Source organism: Peromyscus californicus, unplaced genomic scaffold, assembly GCF_007827085.1.
Source record: "Peromyscus californicus insignis strain IS unplaced genomic scaffold, ASM782708v3 Scaffold_6__1_contigs__length_162567912, whole genome shotgun sequence".
Classification (NCBI taxonomy): Eukaryota; Metazoa; Chordata; class Mammalia; order Rodentia; family Cricetidae; genus Peromyscus; species Peromyscus californicus.
Genome location: NW_026294584.1, coordinates 75,618,922 through 75,638,763, shown reverse-complemented (window position 1 = coordinate 75,638,763; position 19,842 = coordinate 75,618,922). Strand labels below are relative to the sequence as shown.

The following is a 19,842-nucleotide window of genomic DNA, read 5'->3' as shown; positions in this document are numbered from 1 at the left end:
TGCTATAGTTAAACCCTAAACATAAACACAACTACACAAACATTTCCGATGCTAAGCTGTCATTCCAAGTTCCTTTATCTCATAAAATAGACTCAGAACTCGTGAGTTTTTTTTTTTTTTTTCTAAGTCTGCAGATTCCAATTTAACAGGCCATTGACCATCAGGATCATAGCCAAACAGTCACATGCTACGCAGCTCTCAGCAAAGCTGTTTGCTTTAACTGAGCACACTGTAGATGGACATGTGTGGCATACAAAAACAAGTGGGCTTATCATTCTGTGTGCGCTATTATTGAAGTGTGTCCTTTTCAACAAGAGTGTTGGAAGTCTTCAAAAAAACGATGTCACAGAAAAAATAAACAAATAATTGAAGCCCCCTCCCCCATATCACCATTCATAATCAATGTGCAGGGGGAGAGAATAGGTTGCTTGACCAGTGCTTCCGGTTTCTTCCTAATTCTTTCCCTCACTGGTATATTTTAACTCTGTGTTTCTTTTTTTTTGGGGGGGGGAGGGGTGTTGAGACAGGGTTTCTCTGTGTAGCTTTGTGCCTTTCCTGGATCTCGCTCTGTAGACCAGGCTAGCCTCAAACTCACAGAGATCTGCTTGCCTCTGCCTCCCGAGTGCTGGGATTAAAGGCGTGTGCCACCACCGCCCAGCCTTTAACTCTGTGTTTCAAAACCATGTTGACTAACACAGTACTGAGTATAGCCAAGTTAACGTTTAAATTATGAGTCCATACATGAAGAGTAGCCTCTGGTTAGCCGTTGTTTTAGATTTTCTGGTCTTTACACAAACATCCTACCATTCTTAACTTACAAAAGAGTTGCCATTTTCTAAATTATTGGGCCCAGAGTGCAGCCGTTAGAAGAGCCCATGATCACACTGCTAGCTCCTGCTTCGTTCAGGGCTGATGTATTTGTGAATAGAGAGAAACCTGGGCTGGGAGTCAGTACATCCGGTTCTCACTTAAGCTCTGTTGCCTTGGGGAATCATTACTCTTTGCAGTGCTCAGTTTTAGCCTCTAAAGAACAAGGTTTGTCTAGCTCTAAGATTCTATGGCTCTAATTTTATCTTTATCATGAAAGTAAATAGGTCACTTGTTTTGCCATTCACCTTTACATCCACGTAACATCAGCTAAATGTTGTAGAAAAGTTTTGTTTGAGGATAAGAGAAAACCATCATAATGTAAAAGCAGGCACATTGGGCTGTCCAAGCTTTATGATTTCTAGCCAGGATTTGCCTGGTTAAATGTGAATAGTTATTGGGTAAGTGTCCCCTTTAGGTTTTAAAATAGTGTCTGACTCTTGCAGAGTAATCAAAATCAGGGTAGTAAGTGAGTAGGGCTGTTTCTATGTCACTCTGAAGACAGAATGGAAATGCTGCTGCATCCCTGATCTTCTTGTCTCATGTTTATTGTTTGTTTGTTTGTTTGTTTTGTTTTAAGATAGAGTCTCACTATGCAGACCTGGAACTTGCTATGTAGACTAGGCTGGTCTTGAACACACAGAAATCCACCTGCCTCTGCCTCCTGAGTTCTAGAATTAAAGGCATGTGCCACCACACTGGCTAATGTTGTTTTGCTTTGTCATATGAAATACATCTTAATAAGAACTCAGTTTCCACACGTTGCAAAGCCATCCACTACTACTACTTAAATGTAAACTAAGGCTTTGTAAGAGGGGAGAAAGAATTTTGAAGAGATAGCATATACATGTTTGGCCTAAAGTAATTTTCAAGTAATTTTGAGTCATCAAGTATTTTCTGAACTGACCTCTCAAGTTTACCATCAGAACGTGGTGCACAGAGAATTCTCGTGGCCAGTATGGTTGGTATAAGCTGAGGAGTGTGATGAACAAGCCATAACTTCACCCATGTGCCAAATGGCTCTCCAGAATGTGCTGCCCTTGCCTGCCGACACAGCTCGAGTATTAGCCACTATACTAGGTGTGCAGTAGCAGCAGTGGGTCTGCTATTTCCTATGAAATGACTTCCGAGTCGCTTTGCTGCCCTGACAGTCATTTTTAATGAAGTGACTGATTTTAAAATCCCATTTCATATGGCACATACTAGAAGCAGAAGCATGTCAACAACTCTTAAAATTGTGATAAAGAGGTGAAAGGAGATTATTATTATTATTATTATTATTATTATTATTATTATTATTGCCAACAGCAGGAAATCCACAAAGTTTTGCAGTGCCCTGTTAGCTGGTGAAATTTATCCAAAATGATTTACTATTGATCATGTTGAGAAAGGCAGATACAAAAGCCACACAGGACACCATATTTACATAATCCAGAACCATCTTTGAAGCTGAATCTTCCAAAGACTGGAAGAAATGGTAAAGCTCCATACCTTATGTCATTCCCTACCTGAGAAATTCTTGCTTTCTCAGACATGGAATAGTAATAGAATGCAGAAGCCCAGCAACCAAATCTAAAAATATACTTTACCTCATTGTGCATTGAGGTACCAAAGGAAATACATGCATACCTATGTGTTAGGCATACCTAGATAGGTTTGAAATATTCATTCACTAAAATTGCAGGCATGTATAGAATGTTTCCATTGGATTAGGTGCTAAAATACCTACTCCGGATATGAAAACATAAGCCCTCACATCCAACAAGCTATACTGTAAACCAGGAGATACATGTATGAAAAATTATGATAGAATGTGAAAGTGAACTGGGCGTGGTGGCGCACGCCTTTAATCCCAGCATTTAGGAGGCAGAGGTAAGTATATCTTTGTAAGTTGGAGGCCAGTCTAGTTTACAAAATGAGTTCCAGCACAGCCAAGGCTGTTACACAGAGAAACCCTGTCTTGACAAAAACAAAACAAAACAAAAATGTAAAAGGGTTTGAAATTACAAGGCATTGCAAGTATGGGGTATGCTGTCTTAGTTGGGATTTCTATTGCTGTGATAAACACCAGGACCAAAAGCAACTAAGGAAGGAAAGGGTTTATTTCATCTTACAGCTTATAGTCTACCATGAAGGGAAGTCAGGACAGGAACTCAAACAGGGCAGGAACCTAGAGGCAGGAGCTGATGCAGAGGCCATGGAGGAATGCCGCTTACTGACTTGTTCATCCTGGCTTGCTCAGTAGCTTTTTTTTTTTATAGCACCAGGGACCACCTGCCTAGGGGTGGTGTTGCCCACAATGAGTTGGCCCTCCCCCATCAATCATCAGTCAAAAAAATGCACCACAGGCCGATCTGGGGAGGGCATTTTCTTAACTGAGGTTCTCTCTTCGAAAACAGCTGTGGTTTGGGTTAAGCTGATGTAAGAGTAGCCAGCACAAATGGTGATGTGGAGGAAAGGATCATCCTTTCGGGATGGGGCACAAGGAAAGAGGGCTGCGCCAAGCTGGCTTCTGATCTGCAACTTCCAAATAAAGAACAGAGAAATCCCCTTGCTTGCAGCGGGAATCACAGAATTAGGCATAAGATAACCTAGTCTATTCCCGGAGTCTGAAGTACAGTGGGGAAGGGAGAAGTCATAAATGAGGAAGGGTTTCAAATCCTACACAAGGGAACGGGACTGGATTCTGTCTTGCTGCATAGAGATTTTGAGCAGGGTGCCAGATAAAGAGAATGAGGATGAATCACCCAGTGGATTCCAGCAACGAAAGTTCCTTGAATGCTCTCTGTCTGCCAGAATCGTACTTTTAGGAGGGAACAGTTTCACATGGAAGAAATGAACTCAAATAAGTTGACTAAAGTAACATGTGGTTATAATTATAGTAGAAACACTTGCCTTCTTCCTTGCACCCTCCAGATAAAACACCATTTGGAAATTTTGAATCTTGAGTTCTAGATGTCAAGTTCAGGTCATCCGGCTTCGAAAATATGCAACTTTACATGCTGAGTCATCGCACATCATGGCCCCTTAAGGAGTTTTTTTGTTTTGTTTTTGTTTTGTTTTGGGGGGGGGTTAAATTTTATTTACTTATTTTTATGTGTATGGGTAATTTGCCTTCATGTATGTTTGTACACCATGTACATGCATACCTGGAGCCCACAGAGGCCGGAAGAGGGCGTTGGATCCCCTGGAACTGGTTACAGATGATTGTGAACTGCTGTATGAGTGCTGGGAATTGTACCTAGGTCCTCTGGAAAAGCAGTTAGCGCTTTTAACCCCTGAGCCATCTCTCCAGCCACCTGCCTTGTTTTTAAATGACCACAGTGACTAAGAATGTACCCCGTTATTCAGATCTAGAAGAAGGTGCCCTAGTGGCGTAGTTTCCGCTGATCAGCAGTGTAAATCTGTTGTATTTTTATTTGTTGACTAAATATTATTATCAGTTTAAATACATTTTGTAAATTGTAGCATCTTTGGGCCACAAAAGTCCAGAGCATGCTGGGACAAGGGAGAGCATGACCTGGGAGCTGGCTTCTCACGTGTCCTGGTCTTGCTTTTCAGGTGACAAAGACTGAGCGTCAGATTATGAAGCCTCTGTATGATAGGTACCGACTGGTCAAACAGATCCTGTCCCGGGCCAGCACTGTCCCCATCATTGTGAGTGCGTCCTTTCTCTTTCTGTTGGCAGCCCCTAAGAGCACCTGATTTGGTTAGGTTTCAGCTACTGCTGTGAGGAACACATGACCAGGAAAGCGACTTGGGGAAGAAAAGGCTTGTTCTGGTTTATAGTCTGTCATGAAGGAAAGTCAGGGAAGGGACTCAAGGAAGGAACCTGGAGGTGGTCATTGATACAGAGGCCATGGTGGAACATTGCTCATTGGCTTGTTTTCCACGGCTTACTCAGCCTGCTTTCTTATACAACTCAGGACCACCTGCCTAGGGGTAGCCCTTCCCATAGTGGGCTGGGCTCTCCCACATCAGTCAGAAAATGCCTCACAGATATGCTCCAGGCCAATCCAATGGGGGCATTTTCTCAACTGAAGCTCCCTCCTCTCAGGTGACCCTAGCTTGCACCAAATTGACAAAAACTAACCAACACAGGGCCGTAGCCATACTATCACTGTGAGTGTAACCCTCCCTTTCTATTGGAGGAACCCCACCTATGCATACAGAATCCTAACTGCCATTCTCATTAAAGGTCAAGCTGTAGTAGTTGAACTATCCATTTATATCCATGTCTTACCCCCTGAGGAATGACTTGATCATATACACATTCCTCTGGCACTCACAGGGCCAACACCTAAACCCATTCCTTAGAGACAGCATAAGAGGTAGGGATGGACCTTCTCCAGGCTTTTCATCCCAAAGAGCACCTCTCTGGTTTCTGTCTGTTATAGTCTCTCCCCATTCACTGAGGGACCACTCCCTAAGAACTTCACCCAAGGAAGACCATCTAAAGAGCTCCAATGAGAAGGTCCTTGTTTTGTAGGTGATGGGGGTAGAGAGGGGGTGGAAGGAGAGAGCAGGAGTCTAGTGCTTGGGAAGCTGCCTACCATGGCCAGCATCCTGAGATATAACTGCTGTTAGCACCTGGATTTGATCTTGTCAAGGGGAAACAGTAGCTCGTGTCTGGCTGTGGGAAGTATTTTAACACTGACAGACTTTCCTTAGCCAGCCTGAGAATTCCCTCCACAGGTTAGATATTGTTGAGATGTTAGTGTCTGTCCATCTCTTAGAGAAGCATTGCCTGATTCAGTACCCTTGTCTGCTGACACAGGGCCCTTGGGTTGATAGCACTCCTAAAAGACTTACTCTCTGTAGCCGCTACTATTATCTAGCGCTTCGTTTAGTCTTCTTATTCATTTCTTTGTTTCTAGGCCTAGAGTATGCGCTCATATTTCTTTTAGTAGGGCACTTGTTTTTATGAGTGAGAGACAATCCAGAGACTCTAGGCAGGTGTGATTAAAAAAAATGTTACCTTTCTGCAAATTTCCTGCTGAATAAACTAATAAATAAAATGACTTAATGTAAATTGAGTCATTGTCTCTCACCAGTTAAGAACACCTAGGGTTCCTAAATAGGGTGAATGTACAACAGAGAAGTCCAACAGCCTTCACATGGTTGTTTGGCCTTGAACTACTCTCCTTACTAATGACAGTTAGTTGGCTGGGGCTAGGGAGGAGGGTGTGGGGGTGAGTGCTTTTCTTGGGGGAGTCCTGAGAGTTGGGTTTGAAAAGCATGTGCATTCTTACTCTACTGTGTCCTGATTTGTGTGTGTAGACTCTGAAGAGAGGATCCCCTTGAAAAAGAGCTTTGAGTGTATTAGTTTTGGGGGGGAGGCTTTTGGTGGGAAATGGTTATTAAATGTAGTTAAAATACAGTGGTGAATACTGGTGTGGTCAAACGGTCTGAGCTATAAGGTGAGGAAAAGCGGTTCATAATATAACCTATCTGTTAACTTGTCACAGGGGTCCCCTTCCAGCAAACGGAGAAGCCCTTTGCTGCAGCCAATTATCGAGGGTGAAACTGCTTCCTTCTTCAAGGAGAGAAAGGTGAAGAGCTTGGTGCTAACACTACCCTGCTAACCTCACCTGGAGGGACAGTCCTTGGGCAGTGGGTCTAGTAGCATTCCCTATAAGTCAGTAGCTACCCGAGCCAGCTGTGAACATTTATGACCTACTTCCCAAAGTTTTCTTCCAGTCTCCTCTTTGTTAACTTGTTCTGTTTTGCTTTTGCTTCGATCACAGAGACTGTTTTGTTCCTCACTTTGTTTTTCAAACTCATGATTACTTCTTAGGAGCTATTTAGGGCCAAAGAGGAAAATTAAGCCCAAAGCAGAAGTGAGTTTTAAGAGGCCCGCCTGTCATAGTTTTGTGACAGTCTAAGGTGAGAGTGGTCATTTATTTCCTGTAGTTAGGGATGATTATCTCAAAATCATCTATTGAGGGTGATCAATTGAAAGCTTCATTTCCTTGCCTGAACTAAGGTAACCCACACTACAATACCTAATTTTAATGTATTAGACAGACGGTGCTTGATAATCACATCACTAAATAGAACCTGAATTATGGGTGCGGTACTGGAACATCGGGGCTAGTGTGCTATAGTCTATCTTTAAAATTACAGCTATTTTCTCACAATACGCTTTGCTGTCAATGAAAGGCAATGTGCTTTGTCCATTGTAGTTTTTACCGATGAGCTGAATCTTGGTAATTGAGCAAATTTGGATAGTTTGTATATGAAAATTAGCATGCTTCTTTCAGCAGCTTATAATGGACTTATTACCGGGTAAAAACATGCTCTTGAATACATGCAAGATGTGACACTTAATGATTGCCTCATTAAATAAATAGTAGGTATCCTAATGATGCTCCTCCTGGACAATGACACTCTGCTCATTCTTATTCTTTAGCGAAAACTTTTCAGAAGACTATTGGCTGCAGCCTACTGCCCACTGGCTCACACCAGGACCACAATTACAAGCAATTTTGCAATGGTGACCTTGCTTTTGTAAATCCTGCCGTCTTTTGGTTCATTTTTTTCTTCTAATCAGGCACAGTCATTTACATGTTCTTGATAACACATAGTAGTTCTAATACAATTTACAATTTAGTGTGTTTGAAGATAAAAAAAAAAAAAAAAGACCAAATCTAAATGGTGTCTTTAAAACTTATCCCCAGTTATACTTACTTTTTTTTTTTTTTGGAAGAAACTAACTTGTATGAAACAGAGCCAACTCAAGTTCTGAAGGTTCTGAAGGCTTTCAGCCCACAATAAGCCCAGAGAATTTTCCTGTCCACTCCAGAAACCCACTAAAACATGATGGAATGGGATTCTGTTTTCAAGACAGACACTTTCAGAGCAGTGGGAGGATGAGGCTGGGTATTACATGAGCTGAGTAACCAAAGTGGCTAACAGTTTACTCGTTTTCTAACCAGCTTTAATGACAAAATAGAATACAGTTATATAACATGTAATTTTAGAATGTGTTATTTTGATCAGTGTAAAATAATCACAGTGAAAACTGATGTTTTTGTAGCTAGGATAGCTCATTACATTCTACACACACACTTAGCTTGTCCCCCGCCCCCTTTCTGCTGGAAGGTCGGGGAAGACACATATGGCTTCTTCTCTTTATAGCTCTTCACACGTTTCCAGTCATATGCCATTTCCTCCCACCCTACTCCTTGCCTTAGAAACCTTTTTTCCAAGCTCTTACTACTCCTCGTGGAATGTGGGTTTCAGGTCCTTCAGCAGCCACTGGCTCTGCTATAAACACATAGGTCAGGTTATTTGTGTTTCCCCAGAGCTAGTTTTATCCTAGCTATGTTTTAGACAGGACAGTAGACCGAGAGCCAGGCCTTACTTTGCCTGATGGCAGAGGCCCTTTCAATTCTCCAAATCCTGTCTCTTGTGGACATCCACTGGTCAAATTCTCAGCATTGGATCAGGATAACTGCTGTGGGATGTTTCCTAGCACTCCTGGTCTCCACCCACAAGTTACTACCATCCCCTCTCTAGTTGTGACAGCCAAAAATGACACTAGATATTGCAAATACCTAGGGTATATAATCACACCATTGAGACTTACTGTCCATGACCTACCTCTTTGTGATTCCCATTGTGCTCAGGGATTGTGTGATCCCATGATGCTTATCTGTGGATTTCTGATTGGCTATGTATCCAGGTTTTTTTTTTTCCTTTTCCTACTTTTTCCTACTTACAGGACCTTGAACTTTCCAGCTGCTTTTTATACTGTTATCAAGCTGGATGAAGTAAACTACATATAGATTCTGTATTCTAGCAAACTAGATATCCCTGTCCACTCTGTCATTGATGCATGTGGGTATTGCGCCCTTTATATCGTCATCTACGTACCTAATTATTGTTGACTAGTGGTTTCAGGCAACGAGCCCACTATGGACTCTGTCCTTCAGGTTCGTGTCACCATTGTAGCGTCTTGGCTGAAACTCCAGTAGCCACCTTTCGTTTGGATGGATCTGTGTACCCTGTTCTTTATCTAAATCCAGATATCACATCAGTCCTATCAAACAAGGACAACTGCTTTAAAGGAGTCCGTGCTGGGAGACTGACCACTGCCTCTTTCCCAAATATGCATTGTTTGGGTGCTATACTAAGTATCTACCACGTACGAGCTAATTTGGACAGGTTTTTATTTTTTTTTTTGTAAGTCATTTTCCCCATGGTTTTCCAAGGCCACTGAGAGTAGTTCTGTTAGGTTCATCCGGAAAAATATCAGAGTGCTTCAAATCCTCTCCAGACTTTACGATATAATTGGGAGGACTTTCGAGATTTTTATTTACTTTTATTTGATGTATATGAGTGTTTACCTGAATGTTTGGCTGTGCACCGTGTGTGTGTGTGTGTGTGTGTGTGTGTGTGTGTGTGTGTGTGTGTGTGTGTGTGTGTAGTGTCTTTGGAGGCCACAAGAAGGTATAGGATCTCCTGTGGCTGAAGTTACAGACTACAGACAGTTGTGAGCTGAGATATGGGTGCTAGGAATTGAACCTGAGTCCTCTGGAAAAGCCACCAGTGCTCTTGACCACAGTGCCATCTCTCCAGCCCATTAGTAGAGCTTCTGAGAAATAAAATCTTACATTCTTATTTGTTGCTTTCCTTGGTATCCCTTTCCAGCTATAAAATGCTTGTTCACAGCTTTCTTTGCAATCTGAATTGATAGACAGTTCACCAGACATGTGTTCTACACAGTTTTTGGTCAAGCTCCGAAGCAGCAGTATATAGGCCTGAGCTCTGCCTGAGCTCTTGGGTCCGTTCTCCTTCATCTTCCTCATGCAGGGGAGGTAGAGGAGGAGAGGGAGGCTGACAGATGTTGTCTGCCAGCTGTGCTTCACCAGGTTCCGGAAATATGCTGCCTCAGTTAAGTTTTGTAAAAATGGCATAGGTGGGAACTGTTCCTTCTACTTCCAAAAAAAAAAAAAGGAACTTTAAAACTGTTTACTTAAAAATCAAGTTTTTGTCTGAAGTTTTAAAATAATTTAAATTGAAAAGAATACTGAAGCATTGTTTCTTTGGGCCAGGCAGAGATTAAAGACATAAAGCACAGCTGAAGCAGGAAGTGCCTCCTGGCTTCATCCAGCTGTGCTTCCACACTTAGTCTTGGGGCCGCCGTTTTAATAAAACAGAGGAGAAACGATGTGAATCTGGTTAGCTGGGTGATTTCTGAATGACACTTGTAATGGAAGCATACGCCAAAATATGCTCAGAGTTTCATTGAGATTGTGTCTCCAGGAACAAGAGGAGGGGTCAGAGGATGACAGCTCCACCAAGCCAGACTTCACAGTCCCTCTGAAGACAGACTGCAGTGCACACTGTTTCCTGGACCAACTTGAAGACGATGCTGATGGATTTATTTCACCAATGGATGACAAAATGCCATCAAAATGCAGCCAGGACTCAGGCCTTTCAAACCTCCACTCTGCTTCAATGTATGTTGTTTGGGCAGTGGCCTTGGAGTGGCTTAGTGCAAATAAGAATAGAAATGTTAGTTAGGCCAAAAGGCCACCGATGACTTCCTTAGGGTGTGTTTAAATGAAGAAGATAATGATTTAAAATAAAGAGATGGGCCTGGTGGCTAAAGAAGAAGAGTAGGTGAGCTTGAGGCAAGCCTGGGCTACAGAGTGAATTCCTGGTCAGCTCAGAGCTGCAGAGTACAACCTAATCTAGAAAGACAGAGGGGAGGGTCAGAGAGATGGAGGGAGGAAGGGGGAGAGAGAGAGAGAAGAGGAAGAGGAAGAGAGAAATAGAGAAGACAGGAGGAAGAAGGGAGAGAGAAAGAGGGAAGGAAAAAGCACACTGTATCAATTTATTTGTTTTCTCATGTATTTTATCCCAGATTATTTGAGGAAGTTTTGAGATCTTGCTTGAACAAACGGAAGATCTCTGAATGACAGTGTGGCTCTGTCCACCACAGCTCATCATCTAACACTGAGTACAGACATCACTTTGCTCTCTCTCAAAAAAAAAAAAAAAAATACATACATATATATATGACAAAGTGCTGTAGGGTTTCATAAAATCTAGTAATTCATGAGCGGCACGATCCCCTAAGAGCCCCTGGCGCCTCGCCTTCTTTCGGAATGTGGGCATTCAAGAGAAAGCACTGGCACTGACCTCTAAATCGCTTTGTTTTCTTTCTTCACAACTCCTGTCAAATCACACGCTCATTACATGTACAACAATTCATTTTTAATTTTTTTGAAATTCATGTTCCTTTTTAGACCTGAGCTCTTGGAATACCTTCAGGAAATGAGAGAAGAGAAGAAAATGATTCGAAAGAAACTTCATGATTTTGAGGACAACTTCTTCAGACAAAATGGGAGGTATGTGTGTGTCTCTCTGTCCCCCCCCCCCCCCCCCCCCCCCCGTTTCCCCATCACCTAGTCCACAATCCAGGCTCTCTGTTTCTGTCCCATCTGTGGAGTGCTTCCAAAGTGAGAACTTTACTATGTTCTCCCTGTAACAAGGTCCTCAGGTTTATGCCCAGGAACCCTCGGAGATTTTCAGTGAGTCCGTGAGATTTATGTGTAAAGTTAAGAAGAAATGTGTCTCATACAGAGTGCAGGACCTAGACAGCGTCTGCTGATATACAAAACCAGCCTGTCACATTTGGTTCTCAGCTAAAACAAGTAGCTTGGAGCTGAATTTCAAAATGGAAGCACTGAGTTTTTTTCCTCAGGAAACAAGAGGGTGAAAAATGATAATGGGGGATTCAACCACAGTTTAAAATCCAGAGTTGGACTGGGGATATGGCTCAGTTTGTGCACAGTCCTGGGTTCACTCAGGGGTGCTACAAAAGCTAAAAGAACCAAGATGACAGCTGCCAAGTCTGAATGAAACTTGTGTGTGAGAAGCAGTAGTGAATGTATCTGTCTGGTGAATGTGTTGTTTTATCCAGTGAGTTTTATGGTGTAATTGAATTGTCTCTTTATTAAATTTGCTGGGAAAGTGTGTGTGTGTGTCACAGAGTCCTCCTCACTTCACATTGGGAGCTCAGGGACAAGACCATGAGGAGATCTGTGTCTCTCTCCGTGGAGTTAGGTTTCACCATCTGAAATTGGTTTTACATTAATCCAAATTAGATAAACTGCATGTAGTTTCTTTGGAGTACTTTCATGTCCTAGAGTATGAAGAAATAATAGAATTATAATAATTAGCTTTGACATTGGGACTGTGTTTTATATCCCAGTGTAGTTTAAAGATCTTTCCCTTACACACAGACTATTTAGAATATAGATAAGTAGACGAAAGAAGTAATTCCCCAAATAATAATAATAACCAAGCCACTGGCCGCTGTTCTCTGCAGAAGCCAAAGTGCAGAGAAGGCCATGGCCATCCTGTTACTTTGTTTGAAGGAGACAGTATTCATAGAGCTGAAATTCTTGGGCAGGAAGAAATTGGCATCTAAAACATGTCAATTTCCACAGTTCATGCCTTCAGCTTCTACATAAGTCAATTTAATATTAATTATTAAAGTGTTAATGTGATGTTTCTGTCTGTATGCCTTTTGTATCCTCTTCACATGTTGTGCATAGAATTCTATACATGAAATATATATTATGGAAGCCCATAGAAGATTTAAGAAAATAGAAATTGCATTGGTGCCACATTGATGGAAAAAAAAAAAAAAAAAGACTGTTTATCTTGGAGTAGTTTAAACCAAGAGTGAGCCCAAATTTGAATTCACCACTTCTCCCTCTGTGTCTTCCTTCTGTCCCTAATAAAGGGCTTTCCTCTATATTTATAGAATATCACAGAAAAATATGGCTTGAAAATGAGATGAGGAATCACTATTCTTAATTTTTTTTTTTTTTTTTTTTTTTGGTTTTTCGAGACAGGGTTTCTCTGTGTAGCTTTGCGCCTTTCCTGGAACTCGCTTTGGAGACCAGGCTGGCCTCGAACTCACAGAGATCCGCCTGGCTCTGCCTCCCGAGTGCTGGGACTAAAGGCGTGCACCACCACCACCCGGCCACTATTCTTAATTTTTTTTTACCAGAGTTTACAAAGGAAGAATTTACTTTATGAACCATAATGACCCAGAATAGCACTCTAATCCACAAACAAATATTATCAACCTATATCCATATATTGCTGCCAACATTTATGGTAGATACTTGTTTTTCTTAAGTTCACTTCCAACCTATTGGTTGCTGTCAGTAAATGATGCCCACAACATCACACATGCACACATGCGCGTTCACACACACACACACACACACACACACACACACACACACACACACACCACTCACACACTATTCTGAGAGTTTGGATGGAAGAATACAAAATTTAAGATTAAAGCTATGCCTTTAGCTTACCTTGTAAAAGCTGATTACATGGGAAGTGCAAGGCACAGTTAGACTGGTTACATTGTTTTCTTAAGGGGAGGATAGCCTTAAAACAGGCTCAATTCCCAATAGGGAAGCAGATTGAGGACAGAGTTTTAATGGTCTCGGGGCACACCATTAACTTGGTTGCAAATCTGGCAAAAGTTCAATTTCTGAGGGCCAGAGACATTTTTAGAGAAAGCTGTTTCCACAGTGAATGGTAGAAATTGACTTCATCATCACTCAAGTTTGGAGCTGTGAGGGCCTAATGATATCATAGCATCCAGCTCACTTTCACATCTCAAGAGTGAGAAACCCTCCACAGGGCATGATGGTGACTGGGTGGCAGATATTCACCTTAGTCCTCTGTCACTGCCTTTTGCTAAGGAGTCATTTAGAATCCTTTGCTAAAGCAAGGCAGACAAGAATAAAATTAGCTTAATTTGTTAATGGAGCCTCCTTCTGTTCCCCTTGCCCATTTTTACTCTGTAATGAAGTGAAAAGGAATCATGGTGGTTGAGTGCTTGCTATGATAGAGCAGTCACTCTTCCAGGAGTGTCACTGCCTGTCCTGACTACATCATACAAGAATGTACACAGTAGCTCCTTCTGGTCAAGTTTTTCTGAGAGTTGTGTTAGATCATGGATATAAAGTACCATGTTGGACCTCAGAGTAAGCTTTAAGCCAGTACTAGTGCATATAGTTTGCATATAAAATTACCCAGTAAACTACATAGCACTTTCACATTTCATGCAACAATTCACCAGTTGCTGAATTTTAAAAGCAAGTCTCAAAGTAGGAATATTAATTGTTCTTGAAATATCTACAAAATGTGTGAGCCTGATTGCTGATTGGAAATTTAATTGGGTGAGCAGTTAAGAGCACTTGCTGCCTTGCAGAGAACTCAGGTCTGGTTCCCAGTACCCACATGGCAGCTCATAATTATCCATAATTCCAGTTGTAGGGGATGCAACTTCCTCTCCAGGCCTCTGTGAGTACTGTGTATGTCGGTAGTGCATTTGTGTATATATACATACGCAGGCAAAAACACTCATGCATATAAAATAAAAATAAATAAATCTTAAAAAGAAATTTAATGGCGCATTAAATAAAATATATAAAGTGAGAAAATATTAAGAATTGTGTGGTTTAGTATTATGTCATCTTGATACAAGCTAGAATCATTTGAGAAAAGAGAATCTCAGTTGAGACATACCCCCTCAAGGCATGTAAGCAAGCCTGTAGTACATTTCCTTAATTAATTAATTATTGGTGTGGGAGGGCCTGGCCCAATATGGGCATGCTGCCCCTGGGCTGATGATCCTGAGTGTTATAAGAAATCAGGCTGAGCAAGCCATGAGAAGCAAACCACTAATCAGCAATCCTCCATGGATGGCCTCTTCTTCAATTCCTTCTTCTAGATTCCTGCCTTTAGTTCCTACCTGACTTCCCTTCATGATTGGCTGAAACAAAACCTTTCCTCTTCAAGTTGTTTTTTGGTCATGGTGTTTTATCACAGCAATAGAAGCCTTAAGAAAGTCAAGAATGAATAAAATATTTCTTTGCCAGGTGTGGTGGTACATGCCTTTGATCCCAGCATTTGGGAGGTAGAGGAGGGCGGATCCCTAAGTTTGAGGATAGCCTGGTCTACAGAGCAAGCTCCAGGACAGCTAGGGATGTAATGCAGAGAAACACTGTCTTGAAAAACAAAAACAAAAAATTCTGTTTATTCTGAATAAACTATTACTGTGAAATCATACTTAACAATCAGTAGAAAATTCCTGCATTCCTTAGTTGTTTATGATCTTCTATTAGATCCTAGATTAACTTTCTAGACCCTCAAGTTGCATGGCACCTCCAGAGAAAAAACCACTTTTCACTTACCTAAATCCAGCCCATCTAGATACCAAGAGCCAATTACCAACACTGATTCTGCAGGTTGATAGAATATGTAGTTCCCTAATGGCAATTCCTGGTTCATGCTAGCATTTAAAACCAGTAGAAAGTGATCCTCAGCTCCTCTTTCCTTTGTTTCCTCTAGAAATGTCCAGAAGGAAGACCGTACTCCAATGGCCGAGGAATATAATGAATACAAGCACATAAAGGCGAAGCTACGGCTGCTGGAGGTGCTTATCAGCAAGAGGGACGCTGATTCCAAGTCTATGTGAAGGACTGGTAGCATGGACGACAGCTTTCCCGGAAAGATTAGCTCTGGAAGGCAGCCTTGGAGCTGTACCTGCGAAGCAGGCAACCCCCTGCCTCTGAGCCGTCAGATTAGCTCCTGCTTCCATGGCCTGCATGGAAGATGACAGTGTGACCTGACTTAGGAATTTCATAATGGGAGAGTCCAGACTCCTACCCATGTCAATGCACACTGCAGTAAGAACTTAAGGGACATGAGCAGTGATCAGACACACCATCAGACACACCCATCTACAGATAATTTGCTGTTCTTCCCTGACAACTAAGAAACACAAGGCCATCCTAAAACTGTGACAAACACAAGCTCAGGACTTCCCTCGCAGAGCCTGCTTCTTGTGGCGGTCTGTGCTCTCCCTGGCCCCCACCACATGGTGACCGTACTTTGGCGTACCATTTGCTGCCTTGGCCGTTTCCCCAAGCTGTACTTATTCTCTCCCACTGATCCATTTCCCGTTAGCTCTCAGGTAGATGGAAGCTGTATCTGCCAGAGGTGGCAGGGCAGTCCTTTCATTGATGTGCTCTCAGCCGACAGACTTTAAGTCCCTGCCTCATACTTGTGTATGCTGAGGACAGAGTGACAACCGAAGTAGCTATGCAGATGCGATTTTTAAAATCAGGTGACAGCTGAAGAGCCTGAAACCTCTTCAAGACACTGACTGCACTTTCCAGTCTCAGACATTGTTGAACACAAAACAAGGCCAGTGTTCCTACGATAACATGTTTGGGGCTCAATTTTGTTGTTGCACTAGCCAAACAAAGGGGTCTTGCTTAATTATTAGACTAGGTCTAGACTCTCATGGGAGAGAGGAGTCTGTATCAGCCTCCTGAGCTTACCAGAGTTTAATTTTTCTACAAAAGTGAGTCTGCACTAAAATCCTTAAATGGATGGGTAAGAAGATGTAGCCCTCAGAGCTCAGCTCAATCTCAAGGCAGGATCTAGATCCCAGTTTCCAAGATGATACGTAAACAAAATGGTGTGTGGCCAATTTCAATGCTCTTTTTTTTCCCCCAAAGTCTATGTCACAAAGCGGTCTATATTAGACATTTTGGAGGGACCAGGGAACTTGAGACGCCCAATCCTTCATCTCTTCTGTGTGCTTGCTGTCACTCTGCGCTGTGTTGTTTCTTTTCACCCACTGTGTCTGTCTGAAGAACGAAGCCTGGGCTTTGCAGGCACCCGCACGAGGTGCGTGGCAGCCTTGCCTAGGACGACTGCGGCAGAGGCTGGGCAGGCAGCAGGGAGACCTCGTTCTGTTTGGAGAGTGGCTTTCTGCGGGATACAGTGTTAAGGAGGAGAAGGGAAAATTGTAACACCCGTGGCAATGATAACACCAGTTTGGGGTTCTCCGGTCAGATGATTTTTCAGGACTGCTCTCCTCACTGTAGCTCAGTCATCAGGGGGCTCTTTCAGTAATGGGGCTGGGGGTGGAGAATTCCTTCCGTTTTGCTTTTACAAATAATCACATAGAAGCATGAGCTACGTGTTGGAAACACTCTGTTTTTATCCACACACATAAAGACGGTACATAATCCTACAAATTTCAATATACATGAAGAGGTAGTTCGATGTTCTTTGCTCTGCTGTTTACATTTGCTGATTTCAAAAAGCTGTATTAGAAATAAAATTATGTAATGTAGGATTGTTTCCTATTTTTGAAGCCTGAACATCAATCATTCACATGACCAAAAATTGTATTTTTAAAAAGAAATCCATATCTAGTCTGTAATTTTTAACTACTTATTCTCCGAAGTTAACTATGGAATAACTCAATTAGTACCAGTTAACGTTTAAAGCACATGGGGACTCAGGAGTATTGTTTTGAAAAAAATACACTAGAGGTTTTTTTCTAAGCTGCATATAAATGAAACGCTACTAGATGTTTTGAAATCCATTGTTTTCACCAAAGGTAAATGAACTAAAAGACTTATCAGGACTCCCACTCAGTTTTATGTGATCAATAAAATACCAAGTTATTGGAAAATAAATCATGTATGGAATGGTTTCCTTCATAATCTCTGACCAGTTTTCCTCATAAAATGGAGTCCAAACGAATGTGGGAGCTGTGTTTATATCAGGTCTTCTCTGCAGGCATATTACTCAGCGGTTTCTGGCTCTGCTGCAAGTGTGGGGGAAATTGGTTTCCATGGCAACTGTCTCTGCAGCTCTCTGTCTCCAAGCACTAGAGGCAGCATCTTAATTGGCTTCACACAAACAGAATGCTGTAGGCTAGGGATTCTTTTCGCTCTCTTGAGAACAAGCATGTATCTTAGTACATAACAAGAAAAAACATCAAGGGTTATGTAAGAATCAGCTTGACTATGTGATCATGAGGATTAACGGAGTGGTAAAATCATGTAATGTTTATAAATGCTTGCTTTTATTGTGTATAGTCTAGAATAAATATTGAAATAGGCTTTTATATTATTAATTACACTGCCATTACAACATTTCATCTTTTCACCATTTAGTTTAGACTTTACTTTTTAAGACATGGTGGTACAATGTTTCCAATAAAGGCCTGCTCCTAAAGATCATGTTGGATTTCAAATTAAAAATCTACGGTTTTTTATTACTAGACTTCACTGTGAATGCTAGGTTTCTCCCCCTTGATGGGGGCTTTTAAAATTTTCCCTCTTGATGGAGGCTTCTAAAGTTTAACCTTGCTTCTAGTCAAAAGATTATTATTCACTATAGAGCTGCTATCAAGCATGACTGTTTGGAGCAGAGAGCAATTTTCACTTTGTCTCTTTCTGATGCAACACTTATGCAACAGGAAAAGCCTCTTGCAGGCTGGATCTGCTCTCCTCACCTGACATTTCTAGACCAAGACCATTCTAGCCAATTTGTGCCTGGGGCCATCAGTCTTAGAGCCCTTGGGGGCTGACTAAACTGAGCTGAGTTGAGCTTGGAATTTTTTTGTGAGGTAAGACTCAGAATGAAAGAATAAAAAATGGTCACAATATCCTTTAGAGTAGTCTGTCTCGGGGCTTCCTAGTTTTCAGTAGAGGAAACAGGGTGCAGCAGCCATCACAAATTTACAAGGAATGTCACAGATTTAAACTTGATTTTCAAGAGATTTAAACTCCAGTAAGACAGAATGTCTCCATTGCTGACAGTATGTGTACCACAGACCACTCTGTGAAAAGCTAGTTGCAGTCTAAGTTTTGTTTTGCTTTCTTTCATGGATGTTTTTCCCAACACTCACATCGCATCCTGAATTTTCTTCCCCCAGTGTGGCAAGATGGACTCTGTGCTGAGATCAGAGCCCATGTGATAACTTCTCTGTCCACTTGGTTCAAGCAGTAGGGAGGGACAAAACAGTCTCCTGAATGCTGGAGCCACATTTTCCCTGAAGTGCCATGTATGTTTAGCAGAATCCAGAATGTGTTCTAATTTCCTTCATTGACATAACTTTGTCCGATTGACCCTAAAATGTACTAAAAAGAACATTTTTTCAAAGACAAGTCAGCATGTTTTCAAATTGCTATATTTACACTGTGCACACTAGCGTGGCTAGAAATTCTACTTAACGAGGGATGTTCTAAGCAAGAGTAATATGTACATATCCAGCACTGCCCATGTCACTGGCCACTGCCCCATGATCATAACACATGTATGGATATAGACAAAGGCCAGAACCTCAGATGCACATAGATGTATATGTGAAGGGGAAAAGTCTATGCATTTACAATTTCATATTATTTTGAAGATTCATGCCTCTATAAAGTTTCATTTTTCCCAGAATGGGGCCAGCCATGGTCAAGTGCATGGCCCAAGGAATCAGTTTGTTGACAGATCTAATTCTCCATTTGAAAGCATGAAAATAATCAGAAATGGGTAAAATGTTACTAATATAGGCCCACAGCAATATTTATATGAAATATAAGCAGAAAATATTTAAGTTACCAATGTCCTTAAAAAGAGAAGCTGAATGCAAACCATTGTGTACATTTTTATGACGGCATTTTTTATTAAAAAAAAATAAACTATTTTTAACTGTAGAAGCTCTGAAGTTTGTGTCAGCATCACGTAACTGAGCTGCAGCTGGGGTATGACCTTTCCCTTCTTGTAGGATCCAGTGCTGGTCCACATGAGCCCCTGCAAAGCCTCATGAGGATTAGGTTTTTGTTCCGTCTCCAGAGAAGGAGGGCATTGCAAGGTGAAGCACACTGTGCCCATGTGTGGTAGTCAGTGTAGAAACTAGAAAAGCAGGTTGTACTTTCTACCACCTGCCTTGAAATTATTCCTAACAGAGCTGAAGAGGTGCAGGAGCAAGGGCCCCAAGGAGCCCTCTCTTTGGTTAAGTACATTTGCAAGTCTACGAGGCCACCTGAGGTACATATTTTAGGCATTTACTATTCTGAAAGTAAACAAGGACCGTAAATGTCTGGAGAAAAGACATTGCAG

At 41.8% G+C, this 19,842-nt stretch overlaps 1 protein-coding gene across 1 annotated transcript in view; it reads left to right on the top strand.

Annotated features, from left to right (window-relative positions):
* Fam13a (family with sequence similarity 13 member A) overlaps window positions 1–17,848 on the top strand; it is a 163,669-nt gene extending 145,821 nt beyond the window's left edge. The window contains 5 exon segments of the mRNA XM_052719245.1: window positions 4,429–4,524; window positions 6,336–6,419; window positions 10,138–10,334; window positions 11,127–11,228; window positions 15,274–17,848. Of these exon segments, the coding sequence (XP_052575205.1) occupies window positions 4,429–4,524; window positions 6,336–6,419; window positions 10,138–10,334; window positions 11,127–11,228; window positions 15,274–15,400 (606 nt within the window). The 3' untranslated portion in view covers window positions 15,401–17,848.
* The last annotated feature ends 1,994 nt before the right edge of the window (window positions 17,849–19,842 follow it).